The 12153-nt window shown below is 49.4% G+C and overlaps 1 protein-coding gene across 1 annotated transcript in view; it reads left to right on the forward strand.

Annotated features, from left to right (window-relative positions):
• LOC112264300 (protein spire homolog 1) overlaps positions 1-12153 on the forward strand; it is a 122134-nt gene that overhangs the window by 69578 nt on the left and 40403 nt on the right. Inside the window, 2 exon segments of the mRNA XM_042295048.1 lie at positions 6730-6816; positions 8288-8417. Coding sequence (XP_042150982.1) covers positions 6730-6816; positions 8288-8417 — 217 coding nt within the window.

The following is a 12153-nucleotide window of genomic DNA, read 5'->3' on the forward strand; positions in this document are numbered from 1 at the left end:
TTGCAAGATGTTTTACTATGTTGTGCACTAATGAATACACCCCTGATGTATCTGAGATACCTCAGACTGCAGTGTAGATTTCTTATTTTAAATTTGGTTATTCTTTTACCCCTTTTTCTTCCCAATTTCATGATATCCAATTGTAGTTAGTCTTGTCCTATCTTTGCAACTCCCGTACGGACTCGGGAGAGGCGACGGTCGGGAGCCATGCGTCCTCTGAAACATGACCCTGCCAAGCCGCACTGATTCTTGACACACTGCTCGCTTAACCCAGAAGCCAGCCGCACCAATGTGTCGGAGGAAACACCGTACAGCTGGCGACCGAAGTGGAAATGTTGTTCAATCTGGGTGTGCAAAGTTCTTAGACTCACCCAGAAAGACTCACTGCTGTAATCGCTGCCAAAGGTGCCATAGATTTTCAAGCAGAACTAAGTAAAAACTGTAACTCGGCCACTCAGTAACATTCAATGTTGTCTTGATAAGCGACTCCAGTGTAGAGTTGGCCTTGTGTTTTATGTTATTGTCCTGATGAACGGGGAATTTATCTCCCAGTGTTTGTTGGAAAGTAGACTGAACCAGGTTTTCCTCTAGGATGTTGCCTGTGCTTGGCTTTAATTCTGTTTCTTTTTATAAAAAAAAAAAACTCTAGTCCTTGCTTGAAAGTGGATAGTGGTACTCAGTGATGTGAGGAATAGTGGTACTCAGTGATGTGATTGATTTTCCCAAAACATAACGCTTTGTATTCAGGACAGAAAGTACATTTCTTTGCCAATTTTTTTTGCAGTTTCACTCCAGTGCCTTATTGCGAACAGGATGTTTTGTCCAGTATTCCTTCTTTTCACTCTGTTAAAATCAAATCAAATTTTATTAGTCACATGCACATATTTAGCAGATGTTATTGCAGGAGTAGCAAAATGCTTGTGTTCCTAACTCCAACAGTGCAGTAGAATGTAAAAACGATTCACAACAAAACACACATCTAAAAGTAAAAGAATGGAATTAAGAAATAAGTATTAGATTGAGTAATGTCAGAGTTGCGTTGACTAAAATACAGTAGAATAGAATACAGTATACACATATGAGATGAGTAAAGCAGTATGTAAACATTATTTAAATCTTATCAAGGTGGCCAGTGCTTCCAAGTCTATTTTTATGGGGCAGCAACCTCTAAGGTGCAGGGTTGCATAACCGGGTAGAAGCCGGCTAGTGAAGGTTATTTTCCTGGCACCACACTCCCAGGGCCCTCAACATCTCCCTGTAGGCTACCTTGTTTAGCCCCGGCCTACTAACTGTTAGCTTGTTAGCACAGGCCTGCTAACCGTCTGAATCGCCGCGTCCCCAACCACTCACTGGACCCATATTTACTTTCAATCTCTTTTCGATTTTTAATTCGTTTATACCTTCCGGTAACCTGCCTCACCCAATGTGATACGGAATCGCTATTATTTTTAATTTTTAGAACACACTCAAGAACCTCCAGAAGCTAACCAGCTAACTAGCTACAAGCTATTTAGTCATTGTTAGCCACTGCTAGCGGCTTTTACCTTTTACCTTCTGCACAGCCAGCCAGTTTTTTTAACCTGGATAATACTCGCCAGTCTAGCTTCCCTGCCCCATCCACCGCTGCCCCCTGGACACTGATCACTTGGCTACATAGCTGATGCATGCTGGACTGTCCATTTATGTTTTATCTGTCGGTCCCAGCCGCACTCAGGCTCTGTGTGTAGTTAATCCGACCCTCCCTGCCTAGTCAACGCCATTTTACCTGCTGTTGTTGTGCTAGCTGATTAGCTGTTGTTGTCTCACCTACTGTTTTAGCTACTGTCTTAGCTAGCTCTCCCAATTCAACACCTGTGATTACTGTATGCCTCGCTGTATGTCTCTCTCAAATGTCAATATGCCTTGTATACTGTTGTTCAGGTTAGTTATCATTGTTTTAGTTTACAATGGAGCCCCTAGTTCCACTCTTCATACCCCTGATACCTCCTTTGTCCCACCTCCCACACATGCGGTGACCTCACCCATTACAACCAGCATGTCCAGTGATACAACCTCTCTCATCATCACCCAGTGCCTGGGCTTACCTCCGCTGTACCTGCACCCCACCATACCCCTGTCTGCGCATTATGCCCTGAATATATTCTACCATGCCCAGAAATCTGCTCCTTTTATTCTGTCCCCCAACGCTCTAGGCGACCAGTTTTGATAGCCTTTAGCCACACCCTCATTCTACTCCTCCTCTGTTCCGCGGGTGATGTGGAGGTAAACCCAGGCCCTGCATGTCCCCAGGCACCCTCATTTGTTGACTTCTGTGATCGAAAAAGCCTTGGTTTCATGCATGTCAACATCAGAAGCCTCCTCCCTAAGTTTGTTTTACTCACTTCTTTAGCACACTCTGCTAACCCTGATGTCCTTGCCGTGTCTGAATCCTGGCTCAGGAAGGCCACCAAAAAATCTGAGATTTCCATACCCAACTATAACATTTTCCGTCAAGATAGAACTTCCAAAGGGGGAGGAGTTGCAGTCTACTGCAGAGATAGCCTGCAAAGTAATGTCATACATTCCAGGTCCATACCCAAACAGTTTGAACTACTCATTTTGAAAATTACTCTCTCCAGAAATAAGTCTCTCACTGTTGCCGCCTGCTACCGACCCCCCTCAGCTCCCAGTTGTGCCCTGGACACCATTTGTGAATTGATCGCCCCCCATCTAGCTTCAGAGTTTGTTCTGTTAGGTGACCTAAACTGGGATATGCTTAACACCCCGGCAGTCCTACAATCTAAGCTAGATGCCCTCAATCTCACACAAATCATCAAGGAACCCACCAGGTACAACCCTAAATCTGTAAACAAGGGCACCCTCATAGACGTCATCCTGCCCAACTGGCCCTACAAATACACCTCCGCTGTCTTCAACCAGGATCTCAGCGATCACTGCCTCATTGCCTGTATCCGCTACGGAGCCGCAGTCAAACGACCACCCCTCATCACTGTCAAACGCTCCCTAAAACACTTCTGTGAGCAGGCCGTTCTAATCGACCTGGCCCGGGTATCCTGGAAGGACATTGACCTCATCCCGTCAGTTGAGGATGCCTGGTCATTCTTTAAAAGTAACTTCCTCACCATTTTAGATAAGCATGCTCCGTTCAAAAAATGCAGAACTAAGAACAGATATAGCCCTTGGTTCACTCCAGACCTGACTGCCCTCGACCAGCACAAAAACATCCTGTGGCGGATTGCAATAGCATCGAATAGTCCCCGCGATATGCAACTGTTCAGGGAAGTCAGGAACCAATACACGCAGTCAGTCAGGAAAGCTAAGGCCAGCTTCTTCAGGCAGAAGTTTGCATCCTGTAGCTCCAACTCCAAAAAGTTCTGGGACACTGTGAAGTCCATGGAGAACAAGAGTACCTCCTCCCAGCTGCCCACTGCACTGAGGCTAGGTAACACGGTCACCACCGATAAATCCATGATTATCGAAAACTTCAACAAGCATTTCTCAACGGCTGGCCATGCCTTCCGCCTGGCTACTCCAACCTCGGCCAACAGCTCCGCTCCCCCGCAGCTACTCGCCCAAGCCTCTCCAGGTTCTCCTTTACCCAAATCCAGATAGCAGATGTTCTGAAAGAGCTGCAAAACCTGGACCCGTACAAATCAGCTGGGCTTGACAATCTGGACCCTCTATTTCTGAAACTATCCGCCGCCATTGTCGCAACCCCTATTACCTCTCTTTCAACCTCGTTCAACCTCTCTTTCATATCGTCTGAGATCCCCAAAGATTGGAAAGCTGCCGCAGTCATCCCCCTCTTCAAAGGGGGAGACACCCTGGACCCAAACTGTTACAGACCTATATCCATCCTGCCCTGCCTATCTAAGGTCTTCGAAAGCCAAGTCAACAAACCACCCTGGATGGTTCCGACCTTGAATATGTGGACATCTATAAGTACCTAGGTGTCTGGCTAGACTTGAAACTCTCCTTCCAGACTCCTATCAAACATCTCCAATCGAAAATCAAATCAAGAGTCGGCTTTCTATTCCGCAACAAAGCCTCCTTCACTCACGCCGCCAAACTTACCCTGGTAAAACTGACTATCCTACCGATCCTCGACTTCGGCGATGTCATCTACAAAATTGCTTCCAACACTCTACTCAGCAAACTGGATGCAGTTTATCACAGTGCCATCCGTTTTGTCACTAAAGCACCTTATACCACCCACCACTGCGACTTGTATGCTTTAGTCGGCTGGCCCTCGCTACATATTCATCGCCAGACCCACTGGCTCCAGGTCATCTACAAGTCCATGCTAGGTAAAGCTCCGCCTTATCTCAGTTCACTGGTCACGATGGCAACACCCATCCGTAGCACGCGCTCCAGCAGGTGTATCTCACTGATCATCCCTAAAGCCAACACCTCATTTGGCTGCCTTTCGTTCCAGTTCTCTGCTGCCTGTGACTGGAACGAATTGCAAAAATCACAAAATCTCCCTCACCAACTTCAAACATCTGCTATCTGAGCAGCTAACCGATCGCTGCAGCTGTACATAGTCTATCGGTAAATAGCCCACTCATTTTTACCTACCTCATCCCCATACTGTTTTTATTTCTTTACTTTTCTGCTCTTTTGCACACCAATATCTCCACCTGTACATGACCATCTGATCATTTATCACTCCAGTGTTAATCTGCAAAATTGTAATTATTCGCCTACCTCCTCATGCCTTTTGCACACATTGTATATAGACTCCCCCCTTTGTTTTCTACTGTGTTATTGACTTGTTAATTGTTTACTCCATGTGTAACTCTGTGTTGTCTGTTCACACTGCTATGCTTTATCTTGGCCAGGTCGCAGTTGCAAAGGAGAACTTGTTCTCAACTAGCCTACCTGGTTAAATAAAGGTGAAAAAAAAGGGGAAAAAAGGCTGTCTCGTCATTATTGGTCATCAGGCCTACTGCTGTTGTCATCTGCAAACACCGCACCCTTGTGGGGCCCCAGTGTTGAGTTTCAGCGAAGTGGAGATGTTGTTTCCTACCTTCCCCACCTGGGGGCGGCCTGTCATGAAGTCCAGGACCCAGTTGCACAGGGTGGTGTTCAGACCCAGGGCCCTGAGCTTAATGATGAGCTTGGAGGGTACTATGGTGTTAAATGTTGAGCTATAGTCAATGAACAGCATTCTTGCATAGGTATTCCTCTTGTCCAGATGGGATAGGGCAGTGCGGTGGTGAGTGCATCGTCTGTGGCCCTATTGGGGTGGTAAGCAAATTGGAGTAGGTCTAGGGTATCAGGTAGGGTGGAGGTGATATGATCCTTGACTAGTCTCTCAAAGAACTTCATGATGACAGAAGTGAGTGCTATGGGGCAATAGTCATTTAGTTCAGATACCTTTGCTTTGTTGGGTACAGGAACAATGGTGGCCATCTTGAAGCAAGTGGGGAAAGCAGACTGGGATAGGGAAAGATTGAATATTTCCGTAAACACAACAGCCAGCTGGTCTGCACATGCTCTGTGCCGGCAGCCTTGCGAGGGATAGCACGCTTAAATGTCTTACTCATATCGGCCACGGGGAAGGAGAGCCCACGGTCCTTGGTAGCGGGCCGCGTCAGTGGCACTGCGTTATCCTCAAAGCGGGTGAAGAAGGTGTTTAGCTTGTCTGAAAACAAGGCTTCGGTGTCCGTAACGCTTCTGGTTTTCCTTTTGCAGTCTGTGATTGTCTATAGACCCTTGCCACATATGTCGCGTGTCTGAGCCGTTGAATTGCAGCTCCACTTTGTCTCAGTACTGATGTTTAGCCTGTTTTATTGCCTTACGGATGGAATAACTACACTGTTTGTATTCGGCCATATTCCCAGTCACCTTGCCTTGGTTAACAGTGAACAACAGTGAAGAGGCGACTCCGGGATATTCTTTGCAACTCTGCCTAGAAGGCCAGCATCCGGGAGTCGCCTCTTCACTGTTGACGTTGAGACTGGTGTTTTGCGGGTACTATTTAATGAAGCTGCCAGTTGAGGACTTGTGAGGCGTCTGTTTCTCAAACTAGACACTCTAAAGTACTTGTCCTCTTGTTCAGTTGTGCACCGGGGCCTCCCACTCCTCTTTCTATTCTGGTTAGAGACAGTTTGCGCTGTTCTGTGAAGGGAGTAGTACACAGCGTTGTAGGAGATGTTCAGTTTCTTGCCAATTTATCACATGGAATAGCCTTCATTTCTCAGAACAAGAACAGACTGACGAGTTTCAGAAGAAAGTCTTTGTTTCTGGCCATTTTGAGGCTGTAATCGAACCCGCAAACGCTGTTGCTCCAGATACTCCAGTTTCATTGCTTCTTTAATCAGGACAACAGTTTTTAGCTGTGCAAACACAATTGCAAAAGGTTTTTCTAATGATCAATTAGCCTTTTAAAATGATAAGCTTGGATTAATTAGCTAACACAACGTGCCATTGGAACACAGGAGTGATGGTTGCTGATAATGGCCCTCTGTGCGCCTATGTAGATATTCCATTAAAAATCAGCCATTTCCAGCTACAATGGTCATTTACAACATTAACAATGTCTACACTGTATTTCTGATCAATTTGATGTTATTTTACTGGACAAAAAAGGTGCTTTTCTTTCCAAAACATGGACATTTCAAAGTGACCCCAAACTTTTGAACGGTAGTGTATGTGTACTCACTATCTGTGTGTGTGTGTGTGTGTACTCACTACCTTTCCTGTTCCTATGTGTTGTTACTCCAGCTGAATGGGGACATCCCTCCCAGGTTAAAGAAGAGCGCTCATGAGGTCATCCTGGACTTCATCCGCTCCAGACCACCTCTCAACCCTGTGAGTACTGACCCAGTCTCTGACCACCTCTCAACCCTGTGAGTACTGACCTAGTCTCTGACCACCTCTCAACCCTGTGAGTACTGACCTAGTCTCTGACCACCTCTCAACCCTGTGAGTACTGACCTAGTCTCTGACCACCTCTCAACCCTGTGAGTACTGACCTAGTCTCTGACCACCTCTCAACCCTGTGAGTTCTGACCTAGTCTCTGATCACCTCTCAACCCTGTGAGTACTGACCTAGTCTCTGACCACCCCTCAACCCTGGGAGTACTGACCTAGTCTCTGACCACCTCTCAACCCTGTGAGTACTGACCACCTCTCAACCCTGTGAGTACTGACCTAGTCTCTGACCACCTCTCAACCCTGTGAGTACTGACCACCTCTCAACCCTGTGAGTACTGACCTAGTCTCTGACCACCTCTCAACCCTGTGAGTACTGACCTAGTCTCTGACCACCTCTCAACCCTGTGAGTACTGACCTAGTCTCTGACCACCTCTCAACCCTGTGAGTACTGACCTAGTCTCTGACCACCTCTCAACCCTGGGAGTACTGACCTAGTCTCTGACCACCTCTCAACCCTGTGAGTACTGACCTAGTCTCTGACCACCTCTCAACCCTGTGAGTACTGACCTAGTCTCTGACCACCTCTCAACCCTGTGAGTACTGACCTAGTCTCTGACCACCTCTCAACCCTGTGAGTACTGACCTAGTCTCTGACCACCTCTCAACCCTGTGAGTACTGACCTAGTCTCTGACCACCTCTCAACCCTGTGAGTACTGACCTAGTCTCTGACCACTCTCAACCCTGTGAGTACTGACCTAGTCTCTGACCACCCCTCAACCCTGGGAGTACTGACCTAGTCTCTGACCACCTCTCAACCCTGTGAGTACTGACCACCTCTCAACCCTGTGAGTACTGACCTAGTCTCTGACCACCCCTCAACCCTGTGAGTACTGACCTTGTCTCTGACCACCTCTCAACCCTGTGAGTACTGACCTAGTCTCTGACCACCTCTCAACCCTGGGAGTACTGACCTAGTCTCTGACCACCTCTCAACCCTGTGAGTACTGACCTAGTCTCTGACCACCTCTCAACCCTGGGAGTACTGACCTAGTCTCTGACCACCTCTCAACCCTGTGAGTACTGACCTAGTCTCTGACCACCTCTCAACCCTGTGGGTTCTGACCTAGTCTCTGACCACCTCTCAACCCTGTGAGTACTGCTGTGCTACGACAGACTTGATGGTGATAATGAGGAGGATGAATTGAGATGGTGGCATGTGTCTGTCAGCTCCCTATTGCTAGCACTGAGCAATACACACTAAACCGTAATTAGTGCCCTTACTGTGACACCTTCTTGCCCCTAAGGGGATGAATCCAGTTGTATTGGATTGAACGGGAGCTGCTTCAGTACGTGTTTCACTGGTGTTGATGATCTCTCCTGATAATTCATTATCTCTCTGTCAGGTTGCTGCCAGGAAGCTGAAGCCCCACCCTGCGCGGCCGCAAAGTCTCCATGAGCGCCTCCTCGAGGGCATCAAACAGGAGAGGAAGCTACGGCCTGTATCACCTGACATGACCCGGCGTAATCACCTGGGTGAGCAGGACACACACACACACACACACACACAGAGAATGCGTTTACTCAAAGGGTAACACCTTGCATACAGTATCTCCAATTCACAGTCACATGTTGATGCACAGATACAGTGCCGTAGGAAAGTATTCAGACCCCTTAACTTTTTCTACATTTTTGTTACTTTACAGCCTTATTCTAAAGTTGATTTAAAATAAAAAATTAAAGATCTCATCAATCTACACACAATACCCCCATAATGACAAAGCAAAAACAGGCTTTTGGATATTTTAGCAAATGTATTAAAAATAAACATTTGTAAATATAACAGTTGCATAACTATTCAATCAAATACTTGGAATTGCAGTGTTAATATAGATGAAAATGAATGCACAAATTGTAAATCTCTGGTTGAGAGTGTCTGCTAAATGACTGAAAAATGTAAAACATTTTGTTTTTAGCGTTGACGTAAAGTTATTTAGTTATTCATATGGTTTGTTTTCATCTTAGCAGCAGGCACTTCTCTTTGCTGATATTCTTTAAAATTAGTCTTCCTCGAGTTGTAAATTGAGTCGTTTAGAGTTCAATCAACCGTCGGCGTATGTTGTGAAAATAAGCTTGACGTTCTTATCCGCTAATACTCAGATACATTTAAATCCTTAAGAGGATCAATGTTTGTGACGGCATACTGTACAGCTCACAGGGCAGCCATTGTTAGGGGTAATTCTGGATGTTTGGTTTCTGGATTCTGTTGGGTTGTTGTGTAATTAGTGAAGTACCTCAGGGAACTGTGGTTTTACTGCAGACATACCTTTAATGACATGGATGTCTAGATTATTTACAAATTGGTTTTCCGTCTGAGGTATTAAAGATCCAATGTAGTTGAAAATGTGATTTTCCTGTGTTTTATATATATTTCCTCCCAGACCACTCTGCCCGCCCTCCCAGACCACTCTGCCCGCCCTCCCAGACCACTCTGCCCGCCCTCCCAGACCACTCTGCCCACCCTCCCAGACCACTCTGCCCGCCCTCCCAGACCACTCTGCCCGCCCTCCCAGACCACTCTGTCCGCCCTCCCAGACCACTTGGTCCGCCCTCCCAGACCACTCTGCCCGCCCTCCCAGACCACTCTGCCCGCCCTCCCAGACCACTCTGCCCGCCCTCCCAGACCACTCTGCCCGCCCTCCCAGACCACTCTGTCCGCCCTCCCAGACCACTCTGTCCGCCCTCCCAGGCCACTCGGTCCGCCCTCCCAGGCCACTCGGTCCGCCCTCCAAGGCCACTCGGTCCGCCCGCCCAGACCACTCGGCCCGCCCGCCCAGACCACTCGGCCCGCCCGCCCAGACCACACTCGGCCCGCCCGCCCAGACCACTCCGCCCGCCCGCCCGCCCAGACCACTCGGCCCGCCCGCCCAGACCACTCGGCCCGCCCGCCCAGACCACTCGGCCCGCCCGCCCAGACCACTCGGCCCGCCCGCCCAGACCACTCGGCCCGCCCGCCCAGACCACTCGGCTCGCCCGCCCTCCCAGACCACTCGGTCCGCCCTCCCAGACCACTCGGTCCGCCCTCCCAGACCACTCGGCCCGCCCGCCCGCCCTCCCAGACCACTCGGCCCGCCCGCCCTCCCAGACCACTCGGCCCGCCCGCCCTCCCAGACCACTCGGCCCGCCCGCCCTCCCAGACCACTCGGCCCGCCCGCCCTCCCAGACCACTCGGCCCGCCCGCCCTCCCAGACCACTCGGTCCGCCCGCCCTCCCAGACCATTCGGTCCGCCCTCCCAGACCACTCGGTCCGCCCTCCCAGACCACTCGGTCCGCCCTCCCAGACCACTCGGCCCGCCCGCCCTCCCAGACCACTCGGCCCGCCCGCCCTCCCAGACCACTCGGCCCGCCCGCCCTCCCAGACCACTCGGCCCGCCCTCCCTCCCAGACCACTCGGCCCGCCCGCCCTCCCAGACCACTCGGCCCGCCCGCCCTCCCAGACCACTCGGCCCGCCCGCCCTCACAGACCACTCGGCCCCCCCGCCCTCCCAGACCACTCGGTCCGCCCGCCCTCCCAGACCACTCGGTCCGCCCGCCCTCCCAGACCACTCGGTCCGCCCGCCCTCCCAGACCACTCGGTCCGCCCGCCCTCCCAGACCACTCGGTCCGCCCGCCCTCCCAGACCACTCGGTCCGCCCGCCCTCCCAGACCACTCGGTCCGCCCTCCCAGACCACTCGGCCCGCCGGCCCGCCCTCCCAGACCACTCGGCCCGCCCTCCCAGACCACTCGGCCCGCCCTCCCAGACCCCTGGCCCGCCCTCCCAGACCACTCGGCCCGCCCTCCCAGACCACTCGGCCCGCCCTCCCAGACCACTCGGCCCCCCTCCCAATAAAAAAGTAAGAGATAAGAATAACAAATGATTAAAGTGCAGCAGTAAATAACAATAGCGGGGCTTTATGCAGGGGTTACCGGTGTCGAGGTAATTGATATAATATGTAGGTGGAGTTATTAAAGTGACTATGCATAGATAATGAACAGAGTAGCAGGGGGGGGAAGCAATGCAGATAGTCTGGGTAGCCATTTGATTAGATGTTCAGGAGTCTTATGGCTCGGGGGTAGAAGCTGTTTAGAAGCCGTACCAGGCAGTGATGCAACCCATCAGGATGCTCTCGATGGTGCAGCTGTAAAACCTTTTGAGGATCTGAGGACCCATGCCAAATCTTTTCAGTCTCCTGAGGGGGGATAGGTTTTGTCGTACCCTCTTCACAACTGTCTTGGTGTGTTTGGACAATAATAGTTTGTTGGTGATGTGGACACCAAGGAACTTGAAGCTCTTAACCTGCTCCACTGTAGCCCCGTCGATGAGAACAGGGGGTGTGCACTATCCTCCTCCTTTTCCTGTAGTACACAATCATTTCCTTTTTGTCTTGATCACATTGAGGGACAGGTTGTTGTCATGGCACCACACTGTCAGATCTCTGACCTCCCTATAGGCAGTCTCATCATTGTCGGTGATCAGGTCTACCACTGTTGTGTCGTCAACAAACTTAATGATGGTGTTGGAGTCGTGTCTGGTTGCTGCTGCCGTCATAAGAGACGGTAGCAACAACATTATGTACAAAAAAAAGTTACGAACAACGTGAAAAAACTATCAAAATAGCACGGTTGGTTAAGAGCCGCTAAGATGTCAGCCCTCCCCTCTGGCGCCATCATTCACCACCTCTCCCTTTGCTATGGTGTCTGTCTGAATCCCTCCAATCACTTTTACTGATTATGGGTGATGGTTGTGTCAAGTGGAATCATTATTTTTCACTGTTCTCCCCCCCCCCCCCCGCCTTCTCACTGCATTTCGGGTGCTGATTGAGCTCACTGGCTGACCTGACTGTAACACAGACTGATGATTAGGGAGGAATACAATGTTGAAGATGATGATGCCAGGACCATATTGAAGTTCCCTCCTATAGGAGCAGTCTAAAGTCCTGACTGTAACACAGTGTCATGTCTTTACTATGGATTAAATGAAATTACATGTTATTTTATTAAATCAATTCTCTGTAATTAATATTACCTGATTTAAACTAATCATGTAAGTGTCATTAACGAGAAAGTCGGGTCACCACGGAAGAATGTTTATAGAGCTGTTGTCTTCCGAATAAACTCTTCAAGACCTAGTAATCTTTTACATCAATAGCAGTCGATATTTAATCGTCCCTTAGTCTTATCTGAATGTCGTAAAATGATTGGTTATCATCACAAACCCTGGCTAACAAATTT

This window comes from Oncorhynchus tshawytscha, linkage group LG13, assembly GCF_018296145.1.
Source record: "Oncorhynchus tshawytscha isolate Ot180627B linkage group LG13, Otsh_v2.0, whole genome shotgun sequence".
In the NCBI taxonomy this organism is placed as follows: Eukaryota; Metazoa; Chordata; class Actinopteri; order Salmoniformes; family Salmonidae; genus Oncorhynchus; species Oncorhynchus tshawytscha.